This window comes from Syngnathus leptorhynchus, chromosome 7 (genome assembly GCF_054491065.1).
Source record: "Syngnathus leptorhynchus isolate UIUO chromosome 7, UIUO_Slep, whole genome shotgun sequence".
NCBI lineage: Eukaryota > Metazoa > Chordata > Actinopteri > Syngnathiformes > Syngnathidae > Syngnathus > Syngnathus leptorhynchus.
Genome location: NC_141201.1, coordinates 15856957 through 15883113, shown reverse-complemented (window position 1 = coordinate 15883113; position 26157 = coordinate 15856957). Strand labels below are relative to the sequence as shown.

General features: G+C 44.5%; 1 protein-coding gene across 1 annotated transcript; it reads right to left on the bottom strand.

Moving 5' to 3' along the window:
• Positions 1 to 5933: 5933 nt before the first annotated feature.
• On the bottom strand, positions 5934 to 24538 carry LOC147054889 (A disintegrin and metalloproteinase with thrombospondin motifs 15-like). The gene is made up of 8 exons (XM_085916801.1): positions 23600 to 24538; positions 22089 to 22221; positions 20576 to 20743; positions 14349 to 14632; positions 9923 to 10100; positions 9645 to 9820; positions 9303 to 9478; positions 5934 to 8387 (listed from the first exon to the last, which is right to left on the bottom strand). The coding sequence occupies exons 1-8, from the start codon at positions 24536 to 24538 to the stop codon at positions 7610 to 7612; spliced, it is 2832 nt and encodes a 943-aa protein (XP_085772927.1). The 3' UTR covers positions 5934 to 7609.
• Positions 24539 to 26157: the final 1619 nt, after the last annotated feature.

The window sequence follows — 26157 nt, the reverse complement described above, 5'->3', positions numbered from 1 at the left end:
TGACAAAAAAAACTCGTTATTTTTCGCAGGTCATTAATCTCAATAAGAACAATCCTAAATACCTATTTGATACGGTGGCAAAGCTAACACTACGCCAGCCAACCCCCGATGGCTCCTTTCACTCGGCTGACGAGTTCATGAAATTTTTTGCTCGAAAGATTGAATCCATTAGGGATGAGATCAAGATGACCATTCCGATCACTCAGTCGGGACCGCCGATTACCGGCGCCAACGATCATGCAATAACCCTTTCAAATTTTAAAAGCGTGTCCCTCGAAAGGCTTTCACAATTAGTTAGTGCGGCTAAACAAACAACATGTTTACTTGACCCGCTTCCAACCAAACTATTTAAAGAATTATTTCAAATCTTAGGACCGTCCGTTTCAAATATAATTAATCTGTCTATCTCCTCTGGGATAGTACCAACAGCCTTTAAAACCGCTATTATTAAACCGCTACTTAAGCGACCAAATCTTGACCCGGACTGTCTCAGTAACTATAGGCCAGTTTCAAATCTCCCATTCATAGCAAAACTGCTTGAAAAAGTAGTAGCGCAGCAGCTTATTGATTACATGGTCGCTAATAATCGATATGAATCTTTTCAGTCTGGGTTTAGAGCTAATCATTCCACTGAGACAGCACTTGCTAAAGTGACTAATGATCTCCTCTTAGCTATGGATTCAAATACTTCATCGGTATTGTTACTACTCGATCTTAGTGCTGCCTTCGACACTGTTGACTTCAATATTTTACTAGAGCGTCTTAAAGGTAGTGTCGGTATTTCGGGGTCAGCACTAGGCTGGTTTCATTCGTATCTATCGGACAGGACGCACCGTGTGGTCCATGGCAATGCGTCCTCTGAGCTCTATAAAGTTACGTGTGGTGTCCCTCAGGGATCGGTACTAGGACCAATTCTATTTAATATTTATATGACTCCGCTTGGGAACATAATACGTAAATATAATATTAGCTTTCAATGTTACGCGGATGACACCCAATTATATATGCCATTATCAATGACAGATCCGTGGGACTGTTGTAATCTTGAGGCATGCCTTGCGGAGATCAAGCAATGGATGTCTCTCAACTTCCTTCGTCTGAACCCAGATAAAACTGAAATGTTGATAATTGGTCCAGCTCGTTATCAACATCTATTTAAGGAAACCGCTATAACTCTAGATAACCGTACTATCACTCAGAGTGATACTGTAACTAATCTCGGGGTAATATTTGACCAAACGCTCTCCTTTCAAAAGCACATTAAGAATATAACCAGAATAGCATTTTTTCACCTTCGTAATATTGCTAAGATTCGCCCAATCCTCTCGACCGGTGATGCCGAAATTATTATACATGCATTTATCACGTCGCGCCTGGACTACTGTAATGCATTATTCTCTGGTCTTCCCAAGTCCAGCATCAAAAGTCTACAGTTAGTACAAAATGCTGCTGCAAGGCTGCTCTCACGGACAAGAAAATTTGATCACATTACCCCAATATTAGCCAATTTACACTGGCTCCCGGTCCATTTAAGATGTGACTTCAAGGTTCTTCTATTAACCTATAAATCATTGCATGGCTTAGCGCCTTCATATCTCGTCGACTTAGTTGTTCCTTATGTTCCGTCTCGTAACCTTCGTTCGCAAAACGCTAGTCTTTTAGTGACACCGAGGGCCAAGAAAATGTCTGCAGGGGCTAGAGCATTTTCTATTCGGGCTCCAGAGCTCTGGAATGCCCTGCCAATGGATATTAGAACTGCTACCTCAGTAGAAATATTTAAGACACGTTTAAAGACGTATTTTTATGATGTGGCCTTTAATTAACCTGTAGTAGCCGATTCGGCTGGAGTTTGTTTTTGCTCCCTCTCCCCGACCCCACTCCCCCCACCCCTCCCCGGCTGGGGAGGTGGTTAGGTGACACCCAAGCTGACGACGGCTATCTAGATTCTCGTGGACCAATTCAGCATGAGGGATCTGCAGCGGAATACCCTCCTAGAGGACACTGCCAGGACAATCGAAGGCACCTCCGACAGCTCTTCGCTTTGGCCTGGACATCCACTTTTTGATTTCCATATGATGTATTTTATGTGCCCTCTTTGCATCCATTGCAGCCTGGTGATCCTGAAAGGGGGATCCTTCCATCTGTGGTCCCTTCTCAAGGTTTCTCATTTTTCCCCTGGTAGGGGTTTTTGAGTTTTTCCTTGCCCTTTTGGGAGCCCAAGATCAGGGGATGCTTTGAGAATAATTGTCAATTGATTGTCTATGTGAAGCCCTTTGAGACTGCTTGTGATTTAGGGCTATACAAATAAACTTGACTTGACTTGACTTGACTTGACTTGACTTGACCAATCATCACACAATATTTTGCATGCTTTAATATTCATATTGTGTTTCTTTAAAACTGGGCAACCCGGAAGAATGTGTCGTCTTTTGGTGGTCACAGAAACGCACGAGTTTTAGTGTGAGGGACCCGGGACCCAGGCCTGTATTAGTGCGCTTTGTTAGGAATAAACATTTGGTAAATTTGGTCTGATTGATCTACTGGTCTTCTCTTTGACAGAACGGACTCGCAAAATTGTTAGGTGCGCCAGTGTGTGGATTAGGACATAGAAACTTGTGTTGTGTTGATCATAATTTGGAGTCAGATCAATAGCTAAAATCCGTATCCTAACAGATATTATCATTGAATTCCGGAAGGGTCACACCACCACCTGCCGCTGACCGTCGACGGTGCTGTGGTGGAGAGGGTGAGCAGCACCAGATTCCTGGGGGTGCACATCAGTGAGGACCTCTCCTGGACCACCAACGCTGCGTCGCTGGCGAAGAAAGCTCAGCGCCGCCTGTACTTTCTGCGGAAACTCAGGCGAGCAGGTGCTCCTCCCGCCATCATGACCACATTCTACCATGGCACTGTTGAGAGCGTCCTCTCCAGTTGTATCGCTGTGTGGGGTGGTGGCTGCTCTGAATACAACCTGAAGGCCCTGCAGCGCATAGTGAACACTGCAAGTAAAATCATCGGGGCTACATTCCCCTCCCTGAAGGACGTTTACGCCTCCCGTCTCACCCGCAAGGCGGCCGCAATTGTGTGTGATGTGAGTCACCCCGCTCACTCTTTGTTTGAACTTCTGCCCTCTGGGAAGAGGTACAGATGCCTGCGCTCCCGCACCACCAGACTCAGAAACAGCTTCATACTCCAAGCTGTCCGGATCCTGAAATCCCTCCCCCCTCCACCCTCTGCTGCGTGACGTCCTGTTCTTTTGCGCTATGATCTGGCTGTCTGCTATTAGCACGCTTGCTCCATTTTGCTGCTCTTATTTGTCTATTTATTTATTTTTTGGGGTTATTTGCTTATTACTTATTCGTTGCTCTTGTCTGTTCGTTTTTACCCTTTGTGCTATTTGATTGTGAGTGTTGTGTACTGTGTCTAGTCACCGTGGAACGGTGGGAACGTAATTTAGATCGCTTTGTGTGCCTTAACGTGAAGAAATTGACAATAAAGCGGACTTTGACTTTGAAAAAAAAATAATAAAGAACGAGGAATTTGATCGATGGATTTAACGATTTGGAGTGACACAGATGGTTTGAAAATATTGTTGTAATATGATAGTTATTTGAAATATACTTTATATATTGTTATATGGGTCTGTGGAATAATTAGAAATGCAACTTACAACGGGTCCGACGTCAGCATATGCGGTGCATATGCGGCAATGTTTACATAAAGCACGATTGATGGATTTAATGAATTGGAGTGACACAGATGGTTTGATAAAAGTGTTATTTATGTAATACTTACTTGAATAACTCTGAATGTTACGTCAGGCCCGTTCTCAGCTCCTCGTTTGTGTATATGTCACGTGAGCATACCGTATCGTTTAGCCTGTTGTTTCTGGTTCATGTCTGTTTTGGTGTTGGATTTGGGCAAATGTATTTGCCCCAAAAGTGCGACTCATACTCCGGTGTGACTTATATATGTTTTTTTTCACTTGATTGTGTATTTTATGGCTGGTGCGACTTATACTACTTATACTATGGAGCGACTTATAGTCCGAAAACTACGGTACATACATATATATATATATATATATATATATATATATATATATATATATATATATATATATATATATATATATATATATATATATATATATATATATATATATACATACATACATATGTAGCATATAAACTGTACTGCACATATGTGTGTGGTTGTGAATATGTGCATTGTATGATTGAAGAACAAAAAGCATAGATATGCTGTATAAGTGCCTTGAAAGAATGTGCATCACATGCCCCTCCATCACATACACAGAATTTTATTTATTTATAGTTTATACATCTAGATAAATGTATACATAGTATACAATATAAAAACAGAAATAATATCTTCAATACATAGGGTAAGGTGAAACAAATTGTACACTGCCATGTTTTAGATTCTGTGATATGTCTTCCTGAAACTAAACAAGAGACTTTCTATGGTTGAAAATTTCTTTGCGATTGATATAAGTCATGGTGATACTGTAAGGAATTCAACAAATCATATTTCAAGAGTACCAAAATCCCCAGTGAAATGTAAAAGCAAAGATAACTGAAATGTAATATGCAATGGGTCGTGACCGAAAGAACGAGGTCCAGGATACAAGCGGCTGAAATTAGTTTCCTCCGCAGGATGTCCGGGCTCTCCCTTAGAGATAGGGTGAGAAGCTCGGTCATCCGGGAGAGACTCGGATTAGAGCTGCTGCTCCTCCACGTTGAGAGGAGCCAGATGAGGTGGCTCGGGCATCTCATTAGGATGCCTCCTGGACGCCTCCCCGGGGAGGTGTTCCGGGCATGTCCCACCGGTAGGAGACCCCGGGGACGACCCAGGACGCGCTGGAGAGACTACGTCTCTCGGCTGGCCTGGGAACGCCTTGGGATCCCCCGGGATGAGCTGGAGGAAGGTGCTGGGGAGAGGGAGGTCTGGGAGTCCCTCCTAAAGCTGCTGCCCCCGCGACCCGACCCCGGATAAGCGGAAGAAGATGAAGGAAGATGAAGGAATGCAATGTAATAGAATATCTTATGAATGTAGTTTTTGGTTCATGCTCACTTCAAATTCATGCATCAACATGGCTTTGGATTTTCCGCATTGTATATACAGGAGGCTTTTAAAACTAAGTAATGTCAACATGATTTCGCAATTTGAAGATTTTTTTAAGCACTCGAGACACTGAAGCAGCCATGCAGAAGATGTAGAAAAGATGGCACCCAGCAAGCCGTTAACCCACAGCAACGCACTAAATGTGATGGTTTTTGCCTAATTTTCATGATCAATTGTAAATGTGTCAATTGAAATTTAAAATCAAACGTGTTTACGTAAACCAGATTTCCTTATAAACCGTCATGCGGTAAGAAATTATTCATCAATCAACTATCAACAAGGACCTACACGAAGTAGCTTTTCTACACAAACGTGGAGCTGCGAATGAGGTTTAATCATTGCAAGTATGTTCTAATGTATTTAAATACATTTAAACATACAAATACATACTGGCAAATACGTTCAAACCTACTCGCAAATATGTTCGAACGTAGTTGGAGCTACATGCTACAAACGTAGCATTTTCCCCTTGATACCACCTGGTAGTGTCTTGTACAAGCGTGAGTTAAAACATTATTTTGTTGGAAGCATTTGGCCAACATTATACCAATACTGCATGTTAAAATAATAACCAAGTAAAAGATTTTATTCCAAATTTTGTGGTTTTACTGTGGCTGCAGTGCATGATTTTTGTTCGGCATGGTTCCCTATCATGCAACGAGCTATTTACTTCCACGGGTGCATATCAGTATATTATGGGCTAAAAATGCGTGTTTAAATATTTTTACTATTTACTCGCACAAGACAGTACGCTGTGGCATTATGAGAAAAACGCTACGTTTGGGGAATTTAACTCCAAGTACATTTGAACGTATTTGCAAGCACGTCTCAGCGTATTTGCTAGTATGTCTGAATGTATTTGTGATCAATGTGACTGCAGTATCAACCGACAGATCATACAAACAGTATCCTGCCAGTGATGTTGGTGTCACTCCACGACACACGTTAAGGACGTACTTGATGTTAAGGACCAGCTCGGTGGCCTAGTGGTAGAGTGTCTGCCCTGAGACTGGAAGGTTGCGGGTTCAAACCCCGGCCGGGTCATACCAAAAACTATATAAATGGGACCCATTACCTCCCTGTTTGGCATTCAGCATCGAGGGTTGGAATTGGGGGGTTAGATCACCAAATGATTCCCGAGCGTGGCATCGCTGCTGCTCACTGCTCCCCTCTCCCCCAGGGGATGGATCAAAATCACATGGGGATAGGTTAAATGCAGAGGACTATAAGGCACACATAAAAAACCAAAATTTTCTCAAAAGCCGACAGTGCGCCTTATAGTCCAGTGCGCCTTATATATGGGCCAAATTCCTAAATTTAAACTGGCCCGAAGCATTGTGTCATGAAATCAATCATTAGTGGCCCGCTGAAGACTGTGACTCATGAATCAAAAAGACTATAGATCATTATTTTGTGATTATAAAGTTATTTGTTGCGTCTGAAGTTGAAAGAAAAAAGATAAAATGGAGAATGATTTGATTTGGATTAAAAATCTGACATGATGCATTAATGGTGCGCCTTATAGTCTGGTGCGCCTTATATAAGGACAGTTTTAAAATGGGCCATTCATTGAAGGTGCGCTTTATAGTCCGGTGCGCCTTATAGTCTGGGAAATACGGTACACCATACCTCCTCAACACACCTGATTCAAGTGATCAGGTCATCAGCAAGCTCTGTAGAAGTGTGATAATGACCCTGATAATTTGAATCGGCGGGTATGTGAAGGGAGGAAACTTCCAGTCTGATCTAACTTAATGATGGGAAGAGTCAGTCCTGGCCAACTAAATTGTATGATTGTAAAATGTAAATGTAAATGGTGGTATTTGATATCCGTATTTTGAAAATACATGTGATAGTCAGTTAAAAAATCTGATAGACACTAAATTAGAATTGGACACTTAGACCTATAGTGCAACTCTAGCCTAAGCTAATTGTTCACTGGCCAACAGCACTGGAACAAAAATACAGGAACATAACATTTCAGTTAAATATTTCCAATACTGTACTGCTTTTCACATTCCCACCAGTTTCTTTGCTTAAGTGGAAAAAAGTAATTTCACAGGTAACGCACATTACATTATTCATAACAGCACAAGGTTCAAGCCGATGCTTGAAATCGTATGAGTTAGCCTGAACTTTTCTGCTCTTGAAACATCCTCTGATGAATGCCAGGTATTACTTGTGAATGGAGAAGCGTATTTCACATGTCCCGGAAGAGGTAGACTTAAATAAAGTCCAACCTGCCTCAGCTGGTTCGACAGGTGAGGAGAGCAAAACATGTTCCTCTCCTGTAAACAGAAGGTCTGAGGAAGACCCTCTCCGTCATCAGTGACTTTGTTTTGTTGGTCCAACACCCTGTCAGCTCCAGTCATCTGGCATTCGATTGTATTTTCAACCAACAAAAACAATTGCGTCACAACCATGATAATGATGTGGTATTTGTTGTATGCGATTTGAATCAGCGTTAACACAGTCTCAGATAACAGAGGTCCAGCTCCTGAGGCTTCCTTCTTCCGGAGCAGTGGTCTCTCGACAGTTGAAGTCCATTCTCAGTCATACAGCGCACTGGTCGCCGTTTAAAACCCCTGCCGCAGGACTTGGAACAGTGAGACCAGGCCCCGACATCCCAAATGGAACATGGATCTTCACACGCTCTCAGAGCAACAGGTCTGACAGCACTGTTACAGCCAAAGGCCGGATTCCCGTCCGTATTCTGACACATTACCAGCCTCTTCTGCAGGCCGCTACCACAAGTTACTGTGCATGCATCCCAGCTTCCGGTCACCCAGTGCTTTACTGGTTGCTTCCCCATTAGCTTTGTCTGGGCTTCTACTTTGTTGCCATTCAGTAAGACGCTAGTGTGTGACGCATGGTTCTTCACCTCTTTCCGTAAGACCTTCTCCTCTTTACTCTCTTTGGCAAGGTAGTAGGAGTAGCGCACTCTGGGAGGGGTCATCTTCCCGACTGAGAGCACCTCCACCGTCAGTGCCTCTTGCAGCGGCCTAGTGGACTGAAGAATTTCCACAGATGTTGAAGTGCCACTGTAGCGCAACAGGCTGCCCTTCACTATCAGGTCGCGCTCTGCAGCTGACACCACATAGTTGCCATTCAGCAGGTACTTTCCATGCCTGTTCTTAACTGCAAGGTAGTTTTCATCACTGACAATTCCTCGGTAGCCCCGCTGGCGGATGTCGATGTTTGATGCGCCAACAGGCAGCGTCACCACAAAGTTATAGCCATGACTGGAAAAGAGCACAGACGTAAACATTCCAGGTGAGTTGAAATAAAATGACAGAGCATAATTGACATAAAAAGGAAATAAATATTGATATTTTCACTGTTTATAAATTCTTGGGTTAATGGAGTTCATTCCCACTCATCAAGTCTAAAAGGAAATAACAACCCATTGCAAGTTTCTCTACCCCACACTTGGCAGCTAAGCCTATTGAGTCACTGGATGATTTCCATGACAACAAATTAAGTAATTGAGTTTTAGAAATGGGGTTTAAGCGTGTTGTCATTTCTTATCCATTTGTGTATCTTGACCAAAGAATGGCTGGGATCGTTTATTAAGGCACCTGAAAGAGTTGTAAATTGTAAAAAAATAGTCATTTTTTTTAATTAAAGTTCAGTAACAAAGTTCAATCATTATATCTTGCGTTTATTAGATGATCCTTGTTTGTTGCATACCTGTGTTGTTGGGATTAAATCCTTAACAGTTGACAGAATAAAGAAAGTTTTTCTCTTAGTTTTTTTGTTTGTCAACAACATAACTGTTAACCAATATCCAGAAAACTGTGGCATGAAGTAAAAAAGAAACCACAACATTCTTGTGTCATTTCAGATAGACTCCGATTTTTTTTTCCAATCCACTGAAGACAATAATCAAGACTTCTTATAAACAAGTTATTTCCAAAGCTGTTAAAGCAGTATCTTTGTTTGTACTATCCTTGTATTAAGTTATTAGTATACCATTAAAAGTATTAAGGACTTTTATTTCTGGGGATGTACAGCACCTTCAATCAATAATGTATGCACTGTAAAAATAATGTTTAGGCTGCTCGTTATCCTTAAAAGTAGGGCTATCGTTCTTTGGGTGTGTTCTGTTTGATCAAAGTTTCTCAAACATGCTGACAAATCTCATACAAACTACATACATGGGTTTTGTGAACATTCCGGAGACCTTCTTACAGCTCTGGTTGTCACCGCCACACACGCTACATTTGTCAAACTTTTTCTTGGAATCAAGCTTCCCATCGCAGCCTGCTTTGATGCATCTTCCCTGAACACATACAGCAGTAGAGTCCGGCGAACAGGGCGTGCCATCAACAACCTGCAGGGTGCGGATATTGAATCATTAAAAAAAAAAAAAAAAACACGACATGCTACATGACAGATGCATTTCTGAACAGTGTTCAACTTTGAAATAACATGTCAATTAATAGTTTTTATTACTGACCATCATTGTGTTTCACAACATGGGGAAAGGTTTTACGTACCTTGGGGGCAAGGACATAGAAATAACCAGTCCCATTGGCACGACAGATGAGCTTGCATTTGTCCTTGGGGGAAATGCCAGAATACTTAGGAACCCAGACCACAGACGAGCCCAGTCTGTTGGTGTTCAGGTTTATGCCATTGAACGCTTCACACTGCTGTTCACGGAAACTCTTATCTAAAGGTACAAAATAAAAATGGCAACAAGTTTAGAATTTCTGATGTAGAATCCAAGGTCCTGTGATAAAAATGTAATGTACATATAGATAGGGCTGTCTACCTGTATCACGACAAGGGTTGAGGTTACAGGATCGATACTTAATTCGAAGGCCATAGCAATATTTGCCTCCGTTCTCAGGTACTGGGTTGTTACACTCTCTCCTGGCCAGTTGGACACCTCCCCCACATGTTCTGGAACAATCTCCAAATGAGCCCCACTTCCCCCATCTACCATCCACCTGAGACAAATAGCAGAAATAACTCTACCACCACTCAAAATAGAATATGCCTGAGACATTTTAAATGTAATGGCCAACTTTTGCCAAGCTTCAGCGTGGCATTTGTCATTTTTGTCATCCCATTTTGGCAAGACTCAAAACACTTTTGTGGTATGCCACAGAACAAGCCAATTGGTTGCAATGATGACATGTGCCCATGTGTAAAGGTTTTGTTGTACCGTAATTTCTGGACTATAAACTGCACCGGAATACAAACCGCACCAGCCAAAATTAGGTGAAAATCCTGTTTTATTAATATGCAAACCACACTAGACTATAAGCCGCAGATGTGTTAATGTTTAATTTCCATACATAAGAAAATCATACAATATCATAAATATAATAAAACAATCCATAGATAAGCCTCACTGGACTATAAAACCCAGGGTTCAAAGCTTGTTCAAAAAGTAGCAGGTTATAATCCGGAAAATACAGTACATAATTGGATTGGTCAATCCGGTGTGATAAATTTGTTGCTGAAACATTTTCATCAATACTGCCCAAATTTCTTGTTAAATAGGTTGAGAAATAATTCTGTCGAGAAATTGCAGGAGTCCAACAAAAAAAATTGATGGTGTTCTTTACAAAGCGATCAAACCATTACTGAGATGCAAATATGGCGCCGCGTACGGCAGCCTCCGTGGGTCGCTCTCTGCTTCTTTGTCTTATTTTGTGTTTTCTGTGTTCTCTGCTGTCCATCTCGGATCACTTTTAGCAGAGAAGCGCTGTTAAACATCGGACAGTCTTCTTCTGGTATTTTCTCTCCTGTCCTCTTCGATTCAAACTGTTTGCCGGAGATTTTAGCTGGAGCGGCGATGCTATACAAGCTAGCACGCCGACGACAGCGCGGAAAACGAGCCGGAGCCCTCGTTAAACTGAGGCAGAAAGGGTTCCGCTCTGCCCTACCATCAATTCATCTGGCGAATGTTCGCTACCTGGCGAACAAGATGGACGAACTGCTGCTCCTCACGTCGAGGAACACTGACTTCAGCAGATCCGCCGCGCTGTTTCGTTGAAACGTGGCTTACCGAACTCACCCCCCACCACGCCGTGGAGTTAGCTGGGTTTCGGCTAATGCGGGCAGATCGCAGCGCGGAGCTCACTGGAAAATCAAAGGGAGGTGGACTCTGTTTCTACATTAATGAACGTTGGTGTACTGACATCCTGGTGTTGAAAGAGTCTTGCAGCCCTCTCCTACAAAACACTCTTCATAAACTGCCGACCGTTCTATTCACCACGGGAGTTCTCCTCGATTGTCATGGCGGCTGTTTACCTTCCACCACACGCGCGTGCGAGTGAAGCCAGATGCTGGCCGACGAGGTGACAGACATGGAGAAACTTCTACCAAATTCACTAATCATTGTTTTGGATGATCTCAACAGGGCGAACCTCGCACACAAACTCCCCAGATACAAACAGCACATTACGTGTCCCACCAGAGGGGCACAGACACTGGACCACTGCTACACCGTAATTAAGAATGCATACCACTCTGTAGCTGGTGCAGCTTTAGGACTCTCGGAACACTCTCTAGTTCATCTGGTCCCGGCCTACAGGCAGAAACTAAAAACTTCTAAGCCTATAGTGAGGACTGTGAGGAAGTGGACAGTGGAGTCAAGGCAGGCCCTCCAAGCCTGCTTTGACTGCACAGATTGGGGAGTCTTCGAAGCTGCAACCTCAGACCTGCATGAACTCACTGACACTGTTACATCATACATCTGTTTTTGTGAGGACCTGTGTGTGCAGACTAAGACCTCCTACAACGACAAACCTTGGTTTACACCGAACCTCAGGAGGCTGCGCAAAGCCAAGGAGGAGGCCTACAGGAGCGGCGACCGGGACCTGTTCAAGCAGACCAGGAACACACTGAACCGAGAGGTCAGGAGAGCCAGGAGGTGTTACGGGGAGAGCCTGGAGAGACACCTCTCTGTCAATCCTGATCCCTCAACAGTGTGGAAAGGTCTGCAGAGCATCATGGGCTTAAAAAAACGAACCCCCCGTAGTGTGGAGAGCCCAAGGCTTGCTGAACAGGTTCTACTGCAGGTTTGATCGGTCCTCCCACATAACAGGACCTCCTGCAGCACAATCAACATACTCCCCTCCCCTCACAACCGCTCTGTTCACACCTCCATCTCCGCTGTCACCTAATCTCTCTCTTGCAGAGGCCGTGCCCGCACTCCAGATCCGTGAGGAGGAAGTGCGCCAGGTGTTCCGGAGACAAAAGATCAGGAAGGCACCGGGCCCAGACGGCGTGTCGCCCTCCTGCTTGAAAGTCTGTGCTGAGCAGCTGGCGCCCACCTTAGCACGGATCTTCAACCGCTCCCTGGAGCTGTGTGAGGTGCCCTCGTGCTTCAAAAGCTCCACCATCATTCCAGTGGCCAAGAAGCCCACCATCACAGGATTGAATGACTACAGACCTGTCGCTCTGACATCTGTGGTCATAAAATCTTTCGAGAGGTTGGTGCTGAACCACCTGAAGCATGTCACGGGCCCCCTGCTTGACCCCCTCCAGTTTGCCTACCCGGCAAACAGGTCGGTGGATGATGCGGTCAACATGGGACTGCACTACATCCTCCACCACCTGGACACCCCAGGAACTTACGCCAGGATCCTGTTTGTGGAGTTCAGCTCTGCGTTCAACATCATCGCTCCTGACATCCTCCAACAGAAGCTCATCCAGCTCGCGGTGCCTGCCTCCACCTGTCATTGAATCACCAGCTTCCTGACCAACAGGAGACAGCGTGTGAGGCTGGGGAGCATCACATCTGGTTCCAGGACCACCAGTACTGGCGCCCCTCAGGGGTGCGTCCTCTCCCCACTGCTCCTCTCTCTCTACACCAACGATTTCTCCTCAGGTGACTCTCCTGTGAAGCTCCTGAAGTATGCAGGCGACACGACTCTCATCGGACTGATCCGGGATGGTGATGAGACTGCGTACAGACAGGAGGTGGAGCGGCTGGTCCACTGGTGCAGCCAAAATCACCTGGAGCTGAACCTGCTCAAGACCGTGGAGATGACAGTGGATTTCAGGCGAGATCCTTCACCACTTTCACCCCTCACTAACAGCAGTAATACCATACTCTACTCAGACACCTTCAAGTTCCTGGGTACCACAATTTCACGGGACCTGAAATGGACCGACCACATAGACTCTGTCAGGAAGAAGGCCCAGCAGAGGCTGTACTTCCTGAGACTGCTCAAGAAGTTCAACCTGCCGCGGGAGCTGCTGAAGACCTTCTACACTGCCATCATCCAGTCTGCACCTCCATCACTGTCTGCTTTGGATCAGCCTCCAAACAAGACAAGCACAGACTGCAACGGACAATCAGGACTGCAGAAAAGATCATTGGAATCAACCTCCCATCTATCCAAGACTTGTACCTGTCCAGGACCAAGAAACGCGCAAGCAACATCTCTACAGACCCTTCTCACCCAAGTTACAGTCTGTTTGAACTACTTCCCTCCGGACGGCGTTATAGAGCTCTGTACGCCAAAACCAGCAGACACAGAGACAGCTTCTTCCCCCAGGCTGTTGCTCTGATGAACTCACACCACTCTTAGAGTCTCAGAGTCATTGCTGTGCAATAACATCCTGCTCTCCACACCTTTTTGGATTGTCTACACTGTTTGCACTATGTTTCTTCTCTGCATCCATTGCAGCCTGGTCATCCTGGAGTAGGACCCTACCATCTGTGGTCTCTTCTCAAGGTTTCTCACTTCCCCTAGTCGGAGATTTGCGTTTTTCCTTGCCCTCATGGGAGTTTAAGATCAGGGTCAGTTGTCATTTTCACATGTCCTGAGTGTTGTTAGTCACCTATTTGTTGAACAGAGACTGAATTCCTTGTTTGGCACGCTCAAACATGGCGAATAAATTCTTCTTGAATCTTGAATATCAAATGACACAGTACATGTACCTGCCGAGACTACTTTATAATTTATACCAAATAGGTGATAGATGAAAGACTCTATTAATCAGCCAGAAACGCATCAATTGTGTTTGGTAGACAGAACTTGAGCTGCCTTTCGAATCAATTTGGTTAGTGTCATGGCATCTAAAATTTTGGGTGGTTTATACAATACCACCAATATTAAACATGCAATTTATGAGAGAAAAGTGTTTGAAGAAAAAATAGCAAGGTTCTACTGAAGCTGTGCTATTTCTTGATTATTCAGATCAAAATCTCCCATTATTCAAACAGCATACCACACCTTGATGTGGATGGTTGTGTTCTTCTCAGTGCAGGCCCCTTGGTAGCACACCCTACCAGTGCCACAGCTGGTGCCATCTGCCCAGGGAAAGTGTCTGGTTTGACAAACCAGCTGTCCACGGGCTTTCCCCGTGCACCACAGTTTGGTGCAGGGCTGCATGTAGGGGCACGGCTTGGAGCCATCCCCAAAAGCCAGTTCACACTGACTATGAAGACTGTAACTGGAGCCGGGCAGGTTATCTGGGAGAGACAGCTGCCTCTGGGGCTGATCCAGCAGGCAGTCTCCTGCAATAACAACAAAACATTTGGAAAAACAATCAATTCCAAGTTCTTCATTCCATTATACTGATACAAAAAGCCATCCATTTCTATAACTGTTTGCCCTGTTCAGGGTTCAGAACTAGAGCGTTTCCCAACTGACTTTGGCTGAAAGGTATAATGTACGGCAATCACATCACACATAGAGATAACTTTTCATGCTGACATTCACACCATTGCAGAGTAAAAACTGAACCCATGTTGCACCGTCAATTACTTTAGTTGGTAACTTCCGTGAGTCGTCACCTTATCGTGGTGGAGGGGTTTGCGTGCCCCTATGATCCTAGGAGCCATGTTATCTGGGGCTTCATGCCCCTGGTAGGGTCACCCATGGCAGAAGGGTCCTAGGTGAGGGGCCAGACAAAGCACGGCTCAGAAGACCCCTTATGACGAATAAAATATATGGACGTAGGTTTCTCTCGCCCGGACGCGGGTCACCGGGGCCCCTCTCTGAAGCCAGGCCTGGAGGTGGGGCTCGAAGGTGAGCGCCTGGTGGCCGGGCCTTTGCCCATGGGGTCTGGTCGGGCATAGCCCGAAAAGAAAACGTGGGTCCCCCTTCCAATGGGCTCATCACTTGTAGGAGGGGCCAAAGGGGTCGGGTGCATAGTGAGCTGGGCGGCGGCAAAAGGCGGGGACCTTGGCGTCTGGCAGAATCCCCTGTCAGGAAGAGCTTCAACTCCCACCTCCGGCAGAGCTTTTCCCATGTCCCGGGGGAGGCGGGGGACATTGAGTCCGAGTGGACCATATTCCGCGCCTCCATTGTTGAGGCAGCCGACCGGAGCTGTGGCTGTAAGGTTGTTGGTGCCTGTCGTGGCGGCAATCCCCGAACCCGCTGGTGGACACCGGCGGTAAGGGATGCCGTCAAGCTGAAGGAGTCCTATAGGGTCGTTTTGGCCTGTGGGACTCCGGAGGCAGCTGACAGGTACCGGATGGCCAAGCGGAACGCGGCTTCGGCGGTTGCTGAGGCAAAAACCCGGGCGTGGGAGGAATTTGGCGAGGCCATGGAGAATGACTTCTGGACGGCTTCGAGGAAATTCTGGTCCACCATCCGCCGTCTCAGGAGGGGGAAGCAGTGCACAGTCAACACTGTTTACAGTGGAGATGGTGTGCTGCTGACCTCGAATCGGGATGTCGTGAGTCGGTGGAGGGAATACTTCGAAGACCTCCTCAATTCCACCGACACGCCTTCCATTGTGGAAGCAGGGCCTGAAGACTCTGAGGCGGACTCTCCAATCTCGGAGGTCGAAGTCACTGAGGTTGTTAAAAAACTCCCGGTGGCAAGGCCCCGGGGGTGGATGAGATCTGCCCGGAGTTCTTAAAGGATCTGGATGTTGTGGGGCTGTCTTGGCTGACATCGGGGACGGTGCCTCTGGATTGGCAGACTGGGGTGGTGGTTCCCCTCTTTAAGAAAGGGGACCGGAGGGTGTGTTCCAATTACAGGGGAATCACACTCCTCAGCCTCCCTGGTAAGGTCTATTCAGGGGTGCTGGAGAGGAGGATCTGTCGGGAGGTCGAGCCTCGGATTCAGGAGGAGCAGTGTGGCTTTCGTCCTGGCCGTGGAACAGTGGACCAGTGGACCAGCTCTACACCCTCGGCAGGATCTTTGAGGGTGCATGGGAGTTCGCCCAACCAGTCCACATGTGTTTTGTGGACTTGGAGAAGGCGTTCGACCGTGTCCCTTGGGAGGTTCTGTGGAGGGTGCTTCGGGAGTACGGGGTCCCGAGCCAACTGATAAGGGCGGTTCGATCCCTGTATCACCGATGCCCGAGTTTGGTCCGCATTTCCGGCAGTAAGTCGGATTCGTTCCCAGTGAGGGTTGGACTCCGCCAAGGCTGCCCTCTGTCACCGATTCTGTTCATAATTTTTATGGACAGAATTTCTAGGCGCAGCCGAGGCGTTGAGGGGGTCCGGTTTGGGGACCTCAGCATCGCGTCACTGCTTTTTGCAGATGACGTGGTGCTGTTGGCTTCTTCAGGCCGTGATCTCCAGCTCTCACTGGAGCGGTTCGCAGCCGAGTGTGAAGCGGTCGGGATGAGGGTCAGCACCTCCAAATCCGAGTCCATGGTCCTCGGTCGGAAAAGGGTGGAATGCCCTCTCCGGATCAGGGATGAGATCCTGCCCCAAGTGGAGGAGTTCAAGTATCTTGGGGTCTTGTTCACGAGTGAGGGTAGGATGGAGCGCGAGATCGACAGGCGGATCGGTGCAGCGTCGGCAGTAATGCAGACTCTGTACCGGTCCGTCGGGGTGAAGAGAGAGTTGAGCCAAATGGCAAAGCTCTCGATTTACCGGTCGATCTACGCTTCTACCCTCACCTATGGTCACGAGCTATGGGTCGTGACCGAAAGAACGAGATCCAGGATACAAGCGGCCGAAATGAGTTTCCTCCGCAGGGTGTCCGGGCTCACCCTTAGAGATAGGGTGAGAAGCTCGGTCATCCGGGAGAGACTCGGAGTAGAGCCGCTGCTCCTCCACGTTGAGAGGAGCCAGATGAGGTGGCTCGGGTATCTCATCAGGATGCCTCCTGGACGCCTCCCCGGGGAGGTGTTCCGGGCATGTCCCACCGGTAGGAAACCCTGGGGATGACCCACGATGCGCTGGAGAGACTAGAGAGAGAGTCTCTCGGCTGGCCTGGGAACGCCTTGGGATCCCCCGGGATGAGCTGGAGGAAATGGCTGGGGAGAGGGAGGTCTGGGAGTCCCTCCTAAAGCTGCTGCCCCCGCGACCCGACCCCGGATAAGCGGAAGAAGATGGATGGATGGATGGTAATGTTTAAATTATAAGACAAATGAGTACTTGTAAGTGTTGAACATAAATTGTGCAGTAAATATATACTGTATCGAATATTGCAGTCACATTAATCTTTAAACTGTCCGAATGACTCAGTCATGCTCATCTTTGTCAGCCTGCTCGCCAGGTAACTATTACAGAGGTCAAGAGGATGTCATAAATTGTTGGGTTTTACTTTCATAGGCACACAGAAGCCACTTAATCTGTTGCAACCGTTTAAACTTGGGCAAACGTGTTATAATGAAACTACATAAATAAAAACAGATGACTAGCAAATACATACGTATTCTCCTTGTGGTATTAACTGTCAGCAATGAATTTTCACTTTCTCAGATAATAGAATTTGATGTTTTCAGTTAGTAAGCTTATGAGACAATACCAAGAGAGGGACTCTGTACTGCGTGAGAAAGTCTGGAGTAGCAGGGAAGTTATGTTAGAATACAACATAACATGTGTAACAGCTGTAGGACAGTGAAGAGGTGTGCTGTGGGTGTAACCAAAGAGTTTTGGATGGAGGTGAGAACTGCATCAGCGAGTCTCTTTGTATTTGGATAACAATAGATACGCTGACAAATGTGGTTGGACTCAAATAACGTTCACAGATGGCAGTTTGTGATCTGCTGTGATAGCATGGAGTAGGTGGATAGATATTTAGAAAAGTGGAGGCATGCCCTTGAAGGGAGAGGAATTAAGATTAGACTACAGGGTCAAATGTCAAGAAAAACCTTAACCATGGAAGAAAAAACAGAATTAAGTGGGTCCGAAAGGGTGGAGGAAAGTGTCAAGTGTGATTTATGATGCAAGGGCCTTCAGAGTCAGGAGAGCAGATCAAATGGCTTGGACACATTCAGAGGATAGATAGAGTGTATTGGTAGAAAGATGTTGAGGTGTGGGTTTTCTCCAGGCACTCCGGTTTCCTCCCACATCTCCAAAACATGCCTGGTAGGCTGATTAAGCACTCCAAACTGCCCCTAGGTGTGAGTGCGAGTGCAGATGGTTGCTCGTCTCTGTGTGCCCTGCAATTGGCTGGCAACCAGTTCAGGGTGTACCCCGCCTACTGCCCGATGACTGCTGGGATTGGCTCCTGCACGCCCGCACCCCCCGTGGGGACAAGCAGTACAGAACATGGATGGATGAACACCAAGACTACAGAAGTATTTACTGTAAAATGCTCCAGCATGTCCGCAACCCCCGTGGGGACAAGCTGTACAGAAAATGGATAGATGGATGGCATGTTGAAGATATAGCTGCAAGCAAGAGAGCTACAGTAAATGAAGGGAGACATGAGGCTTAGGTGAAAAATTCTGACACGCTGTGGCGACCCTCAATGGGACAAGTAAAAAGGAAAAGAAGTTAGTTCTGCTTAATCTACTCCAGAATTACAAACCATGTATGCAGATTATTAAAACGAGCCAAGTGTTTAACTCCAGCCTACAGCAGTCACAATGCAAGACTTCTAAAACAAAAATATAAATATTTAACTGCAGTTGACTCCTTTTTTAACCAGGTGGTGTAAACTGTGTAGTGAGGTCATTGGGTTTTAGGGAGCTCCTAAAAGTCCAAGCCAAATGCACTTGTGCAGATTGTGCAACTTTGTGTGAAGCTCTCAAAGTCAAGAAGAGTTGCAGACTCTGATATTTCTCTCGAGTAGGATCATGAGGGATAGCTTTCGCATTAACCTCTGCTACCAACTACTAAAAACAAGAAAACACATGGAGATCAGATCTGTTTTGACGGGGACATAGTATATCTCTATCTTAACTTTTAGTTCTGAGATTTGCATTCAAAGAGTGCACATAAATCGTATTGTCCTGACAAGAGAAATAAAAAACTGTCCTTTATATTGTAAATATTTGAATAGGTGCACATTGAAGCACCATCGTCTAATATTCCATTAAAACTGGTGGGCATGACTGGTCTCTGAACGTTTTCAGTGTGAATTCTGTCTAACCCTGTGATGTCACGAGTGGGCGCTGCCGGCCGCTCGGCCACGCCCCCCTGTCACCCTGATCACCGGCACCTGGTGCTGGCTCATCAGGAAGTCTATATTAGCGCGACCAGCGCAACGCCAGTTGTCAGCTTGTCTCGTCATGTCCTTTGTCCGCATCGATCTTAGAAAGCTTGACTCCCCGTTTTCTGGTGATTCGGTCCTTGTCTAGTCGGTCCTGTCCCGCTTTTACAGCAGCAGTCGCCCGCTCCAGAAGGGTCCTGTCATCCAGTCACCCACGCCCAACTAATACAGCCTCGCCTGTCCACCGCTCCAAGACTCCATCGATCCCCTTCTCTTTCACAATAAAGTCTGGGCGCTCTGCACATGGCTGTATTGTCCGATCCTTACATGTGATGCTGCAAAGAAAACAATTCAAGTTACTCAGGTGAACTTCACTATTATGTCAACGAGGAAATTAAAATGTAATTCAAAGAAAAATATTTGGCTTTCAATAAGTATTAATGGGAAAATGAAGCTTCAAATTGGCTTCATGAAACAGCTCTTATATTCTTTTGACTCCTCTGTTCAACATCTGCCTAAAAGTACATAAACATACAATTTCTTAAACCCTTTAATTTAAAGCAACAGTGCCACGTAAAGGAGTAAAAAACAACTGGCTCATGAATCAAATTTGAAGTTTCATTTTCCCTTTGATACTTTCCATTCATCCACGGATACTTTTCCCATACTGTATATCCTATGCAGCGTTGCAGTGAGTTTGAGGTTATTCCAGATGACTTTGAGGGAAAGGCAGACTACACATTGAACTGGTCACCAGTCACATATATTATGCAGACAACCATTCACACTTAGGCTGTATTCACAACATCACTAAGTGGGAACTGAATGGACTCTGCCGCCACAGTAGTCAAGTGAATGAACCACTCCACCATTCGTTGTTTTGAAGCTTTTAGAATGAATCATCAAGTTTCCATTTTTCTTCTGTGTTTTATAACTGTTTTTGTTAAGGTTTGCTTCTATGTTGACAAGTTCAGCTTGATTCAATTTAGCCACAAAGTGTCTTTTGAAAGATATATAAATAGATCACAAGCAGCTACTAATAGTACAGCACCTGGACAGAATCTATAGTTCCCTTCTGAATCAAGAAGCGTACACAGGAAGGGTTCACTAACCATGACCTCGATCCAGAAATTCAGTAATAATAGCTGCACTGCACACAGACCAAGGACAATTCCTGTCGATCTGAATTAGAGTTGGGGACATCATGTGGTTATCTTTTAGTTTTCCAAAGACGTCCTCACATGCCTTCACGTTGTCATGGGGCATGTTGAAGACATGACCTAAGAGGATGGCGTGGGAAGGGAAGACAAAAAAAAAAAGATCACATCTTAGTTGACGTATTTCTATGTTCGGTTTACTGAAAACAAGATAATCTGTTATTTGGCACACTATGTGCAGCTACGTTTCTGAAATCAACACTGACACCATATGAAAACATTTTTTAAAGGCTTTGCCAGACATCTAGTCATTGTGTATGGAGAAGGCAGAACATACTAAAATTGGACTGATTTGAAGCTGATGTTATTGCAGGCAGGACTGTAGCTATGCATGGGAATATAAAGCATGGCATACATCCATATGCTTAACCAGGCCTGACAGGGGAATTCAGTTCCCAAGGAAACGATTTATTTCCCTTAATATGAACATGAAAATCCTTCCAAGGGGAAAAGAGACTGTGGTTTCTGAGTGATCAATTATGAGACAAACATATTGGGCAAATTTGTTTAAGCACTTATTATATTACGTACATAAGTGTAATGTAATACATTGTCTCTCCAGAGGAGTTACCTTGTTTTGGACTCAGCTAAAGCAAACCTCATAATTTATCCACTAAAAACAACGGTGGGCTATCTCCATTTTTGTCATTTCAAAGTTGAGTGCAGAAATTAACATAGGTGTGCACCTAAAAGTCTTGTTTCAACCAAGCATGACCAGTGTGTTATCTTATGTATATTTCCATTATAAAGAGTTGCAAAATAGCATCTATACGTTCACACTCTGTAGCATCATTTCTTATAAATCACACCTTTATCCTTATCAAAGATCCATCCTTTATCACCACTGTACTGTGTCAAAATTGTTCATTGTTTGGACTGTTGGTGATGGATGCACTGCTATGATGTCCCACTATTTCCAATTGTTAATAAGGCTATGGCCAACTGTCTCACATTGTTGTGATGGAAACAGGTCAGATTGAGGTTATACTGATCTAAACCAGGGATTGTCAACTGGTGGCCCACGGCCCTCTAGTGGTCCATAGCGGTTTAGCAGGTGGTCCATGAAATTGGAAATGGAAAATAATTGTAACATTTTTAAAAATAAAATTGATTTATTATTTAGGCTTTTTAGATTCTATATTTTTGTATTTATATTCCAGCTAAGTTTGTGAATCATTTACCCATCCAAATTATGTCAAATGTATCTGAGATTCCCAAAATAGACCTACAAATGCAAATAGTAAATAGCTTGTATAGGTCTATCCTCCTTTGGTGCAAAATAAAATAATATTCCACCAGAGCAGCGGTCCCAGAGTTTCTTCTTTGTTATAATGGAGGTCCCTTGGGCAAAATCAGTTGAAAACCCCTGATCCAAACAGTAACTGAAGTGACCAACATTGCATCCTACCAAGTTCATGAGCTGTTGTAAATGCTGAAGGTAGGCCATCATCTTCAATGACAGAGCAACTCCTCTTGGGGTCACACATGGTTCCAACATCAGCCATCCCCAGCGTATCACAGGTTGTTGCCCCACAAAGATCCTGGTTGGCAACAGTTTATTATGAAAAGACTTGCTCGAAAAGGGGAATCAGAATCTTACTAATGATATATTTTGCATATTTGAACCATGCCCACGACAGAGAGGAATACAAGGCACATTCTCTGTCTTTTTTGTCAACTTACTGTGTGTTGATGTATGGGATCAAGCAAGATTGACTCTTGGATAAAGAGGCAAGACAAGACACATGGCCACATATAGCCATGTAATTATAATCTATAGTCAACAATATAAGGTCAATTGAGCAGGAATGTATTGTGTTATTTCTGGTGAAGTAGGGTTGGGCAGTTTTCCTTTTCCTGGCTGGATAACAATTTATTGGTGAGCTAAAATTAGTCATTTACTCATTTGTGGTAAACCACTAGGCTGGACCGATGTTGCGTGGGCTCGTTAAAGGAATTAAACTAGCTGGCAGATGCATGAATGAACTTTCTTACTTGATTTAGGTTGCTTAGGGAGAAGCATCGTCTATAATTATTTTATATGAGCTTACGTTTCTGTTTTTCACCTGTTGCCAATTTGTTATTTTAAAAATGTGTGTATAAGTTACAGACTTTACTCTTTATGTTTCGTTTGCTTCACGCATACATTTTTGGCCACTTGTGTAAACGGTGCACCTTGGTGGACATCACTATCTTCTGAGTGGCATGTTGTAGAAAAATATGCTTCTCATGGCATTGCTCAAACAAGAAAGGGCGGCAAGTGTTGCTTTTGCATGGTACATATATGTTGACAGTGTTAAATATCACAAAGCAAGTTCAAATGACAAGTTACTGTGGTAGTTTTAGCACAGGTATGGTATAAATGACATAGTGATGGATGAGTCTGTGCTGTTGCTGCTGCTGCAGAGATTTGGGTAGATTAGGGGTTCAGGTTTTTCTATGTGATGTCATAATGATGACATTCTTAAAGGGTCTCATTGCTTACGTTGTAGTCTGGCAGCAATGTTGGTTAACCCATCGTTGACGCAAATGGTGAAATTTTGTTCAATTAAATCACACTTTCAAAAATAAGTTGTAAGCAGTGTTGGTTTCTGTCAGGTGTTCAGTCAGCACTCATAAGCAAAAAGATTGCATTATTAGTCATCGTCAAGAAAACTATTTGCACCACAGTATCCTCCAATAATAAAACAGTTAGCTTATTTACTTGTACTTCAATTCTAAGAATGTACTAACATTTTCAAGTGAAGTCACCCATAATATTGACATATTATGGAATGTTGAGTTTTTATGTTGCTAAAAACTCAAGTTGAACAAAATAGACATTTACATAAAAAAAAGAATATTGTTGATGTTTTAGAAGGGATCACTAAATAATCACAGATTACATGATGCATCTGCACACATTCTGCTTTTTCTTACCTGTTTGGTGAAAAGAATTGCAGTGTCCCAGTACTCAGGATGCTTGTCGTTGTGCTTATTTAACTTCTTCTGCCAAGAGCAAAAATTGCGCAGAGTTAGAGCTGCATTACTGGAAACCTTTGGACCCCTGTCGTCTTCCTTCAGAACCACAAAGCCCACAACCACTATGTTAATGGAGTTTAAGATACTGGGGTGCTTGTAAAGCTTGGCAGCCACCGACATGAGTGTCAGCAGGTAATGTTTCAATTCATCCCCGTGAAATGAATCCATGGATGGATCTGCCACAACCAGCACCTCCACAAACCTGGGGATGGAGGTAAATCTTTTGGACCTACTCAGTCTTTCCAGCATAGTTTCCGACGAGCCTCCAACCTCCATTTCTTTCATATACGTGTATTTTTCCAGGGATGTGTTGAAGTTAGAGTCAGGTGTCACTCCACACCTGCTGGTGAAGTTCCCGACCAAGAGCGCAGAGCTTCTCCGGCGGTGAATGACGTGCGTCTTGGATGAAGAGTCCCCAAGATGGACTGCTCCGTCCTCACCTGTTGCTAGGCTGATGAAATATTCCATGCCGTTTTCATAGAATCCCCCGTTGAGACCTTTACACAAGCTTAGCGCAGCAAACGAGTCCGCCTGTGAATTGACGTTACCGGAGTAGAAGCATTTCCCAAGGTCCGCGGGTGTTGATGTGTTGGGCTCGAATGGGTTTGAATGATCCCCTCCGAGAAAATTAGAATCCGGCTGGAGATGAAGGTAAAATTCCTGCTTGAAAGCATTGATCCTGAAAGTAACGTGTTTTTCATCCTGTAAACGCTTTCCACGCGCAAGAGGGTCCACTCGTAAAGGTTTGCAGAAGTCAGCTTCCATGCCGTATGTAAATGTCACATAAAGAACCACTTTTACGCAAATTACCAAAGTGAAAGTAGTAAGTAATGCCATAGCTGCTCTACTTCTTGCTAATCACCACTTTTAAGTCCGCTAAATTACGTTTGCATGCAATTTATTGCACAGTAGCACCCTCATTAAAAAACAAAAACACGAAAAAAAAACAAATTACAAGTTCAATCCGCTTTGCTCTTCTGCCATTATATCGTCGCTCTAAAGTCTGTGGCCATGCACTAAATCTCGAAGCATGCATACTGATGACCTCTGTCAGCGGAAGGTGGCCGCATAATAGAGACAGTTCATCGTTGCATCTCGGTTTGTGCTGCAGACCGCAGCCTCTTGTAACTCTCCAAATATTATTGTTGCTGTGCAGTATGTGTGACAGCAGCCAGCACATCACCAGCCCTCCCACTTGCCCCCACTCACGAGAGAGACCCACCGAGTCAGCGTCAAGCAGCATAACTTTGCATACAAATCAAGGAAGATAATTGGAGGCTTAGTATTTTCTACAACAACGGTGACAAACACCTGTCAAATTGTATCAAAACAACTTTAAACGTGTAGGGGGGGGATACAAACGGTCTGGACTTTGAACAAAGATAAACATTGTATTTTTGCACATCATTGACTGGTATTGCATCCTTAATACAGTTTGCCCCATGATTATCTGAAGCTGAAGCAAAGAGCGACATCTGCTGGTGTTGGCAACCACCTTATCTTCGGCACGACTGTGACACTGTGAAAATGCCTTGTCCTCTAGCGCTATCTGGTGGTATGCATTAAATACCAGCAATGACGTCTATCAACGCGCAGTTTTGATTTTCAAACAAGAGGTATAACATCCCAAAGTAGCAGTAATTTGCAGTGATTCGGGACTACATTCTTCTTTTAGTTTATAATAATTAGTCACATGAGAGGGACACCAAATTAAGAACAAAGAAATAAACCAGTTCAGGGTGTCCACCGCCTACTGTCCGAAGTCATCTGGGATAGTTCAAACAACAGATATTACCAGCCTAAAGTAACTGTAATTTGCAGTGATTCATGACTACACCCTTCTTTTAGTTTATAATAATTAATCACATGAGAGCGACACCAAATTAAGAATAAGGAAATAACCAGGTCAGGGTGTCCACTGCCTACTGCCCGAAGTCAGCTGGGATAGGCTCCAGCACCCCTGCAACTCTTATAAGCGGTTTGGATAATAGATGTAAATAAATAAATAAATAAATAAATAAATAAATAAATAAATAAATAAATAAATGATGACGTTCACCTAAAGAGATCCGTGGGATAAGAAATCACTCTAAACGCGGGATTGTCAACCGGTGGTCCGTGACCCTCTGTAACGGTATTGCAGGTGGTCCACGAAATTGGAAATGGTTAAAAATAAAATTAATTATTTAGACCTGATTTATTTTCCAGCTAATTTTGAGAATCATTAACCCAACCAAATTATGTCAAATGTAAATGAGATTTTCAAAATAGACCTACAGATGTAAATAAAAAGCCTGTATTGGTCTATCCTCCTTTGGTGCAAAATATAACAAAATAAAATAATATTCCGCCAAAGCAGTGGTCGTTGATTTCTTCTCGATTATAATGATGGTCCCTTTGACAAAACCAGTTAAACCCCCCTGCTGTAAGCAAGGCAAGCATAGAAATAAAATGAT

Bases quoted from the DNA above. Each gene is read 5' to 3' on its own strand.
- LOC147054889 (XM_085916801.1), bottom strand. From the start codon at position 24,538: ATGGCATTACTTACTACTTTCACTTTGGTAATTTGCGTAAAAGTGGTT. The intron at 22,222-23,599 runs GTAAGAAAAAGC...GTTGCCAACCAG, and splicing joins CAATTCTTTTCACCAAACAG to GATCTTTGTGGGGCAACAAC. The intron at 8,388-9,302 runs GTATGTAGTTTG...GCTCTTTTCCAG, and splicing joins GGAATGTTCACAAAACCCAT to TCATGGCTATAACTTTGTGG.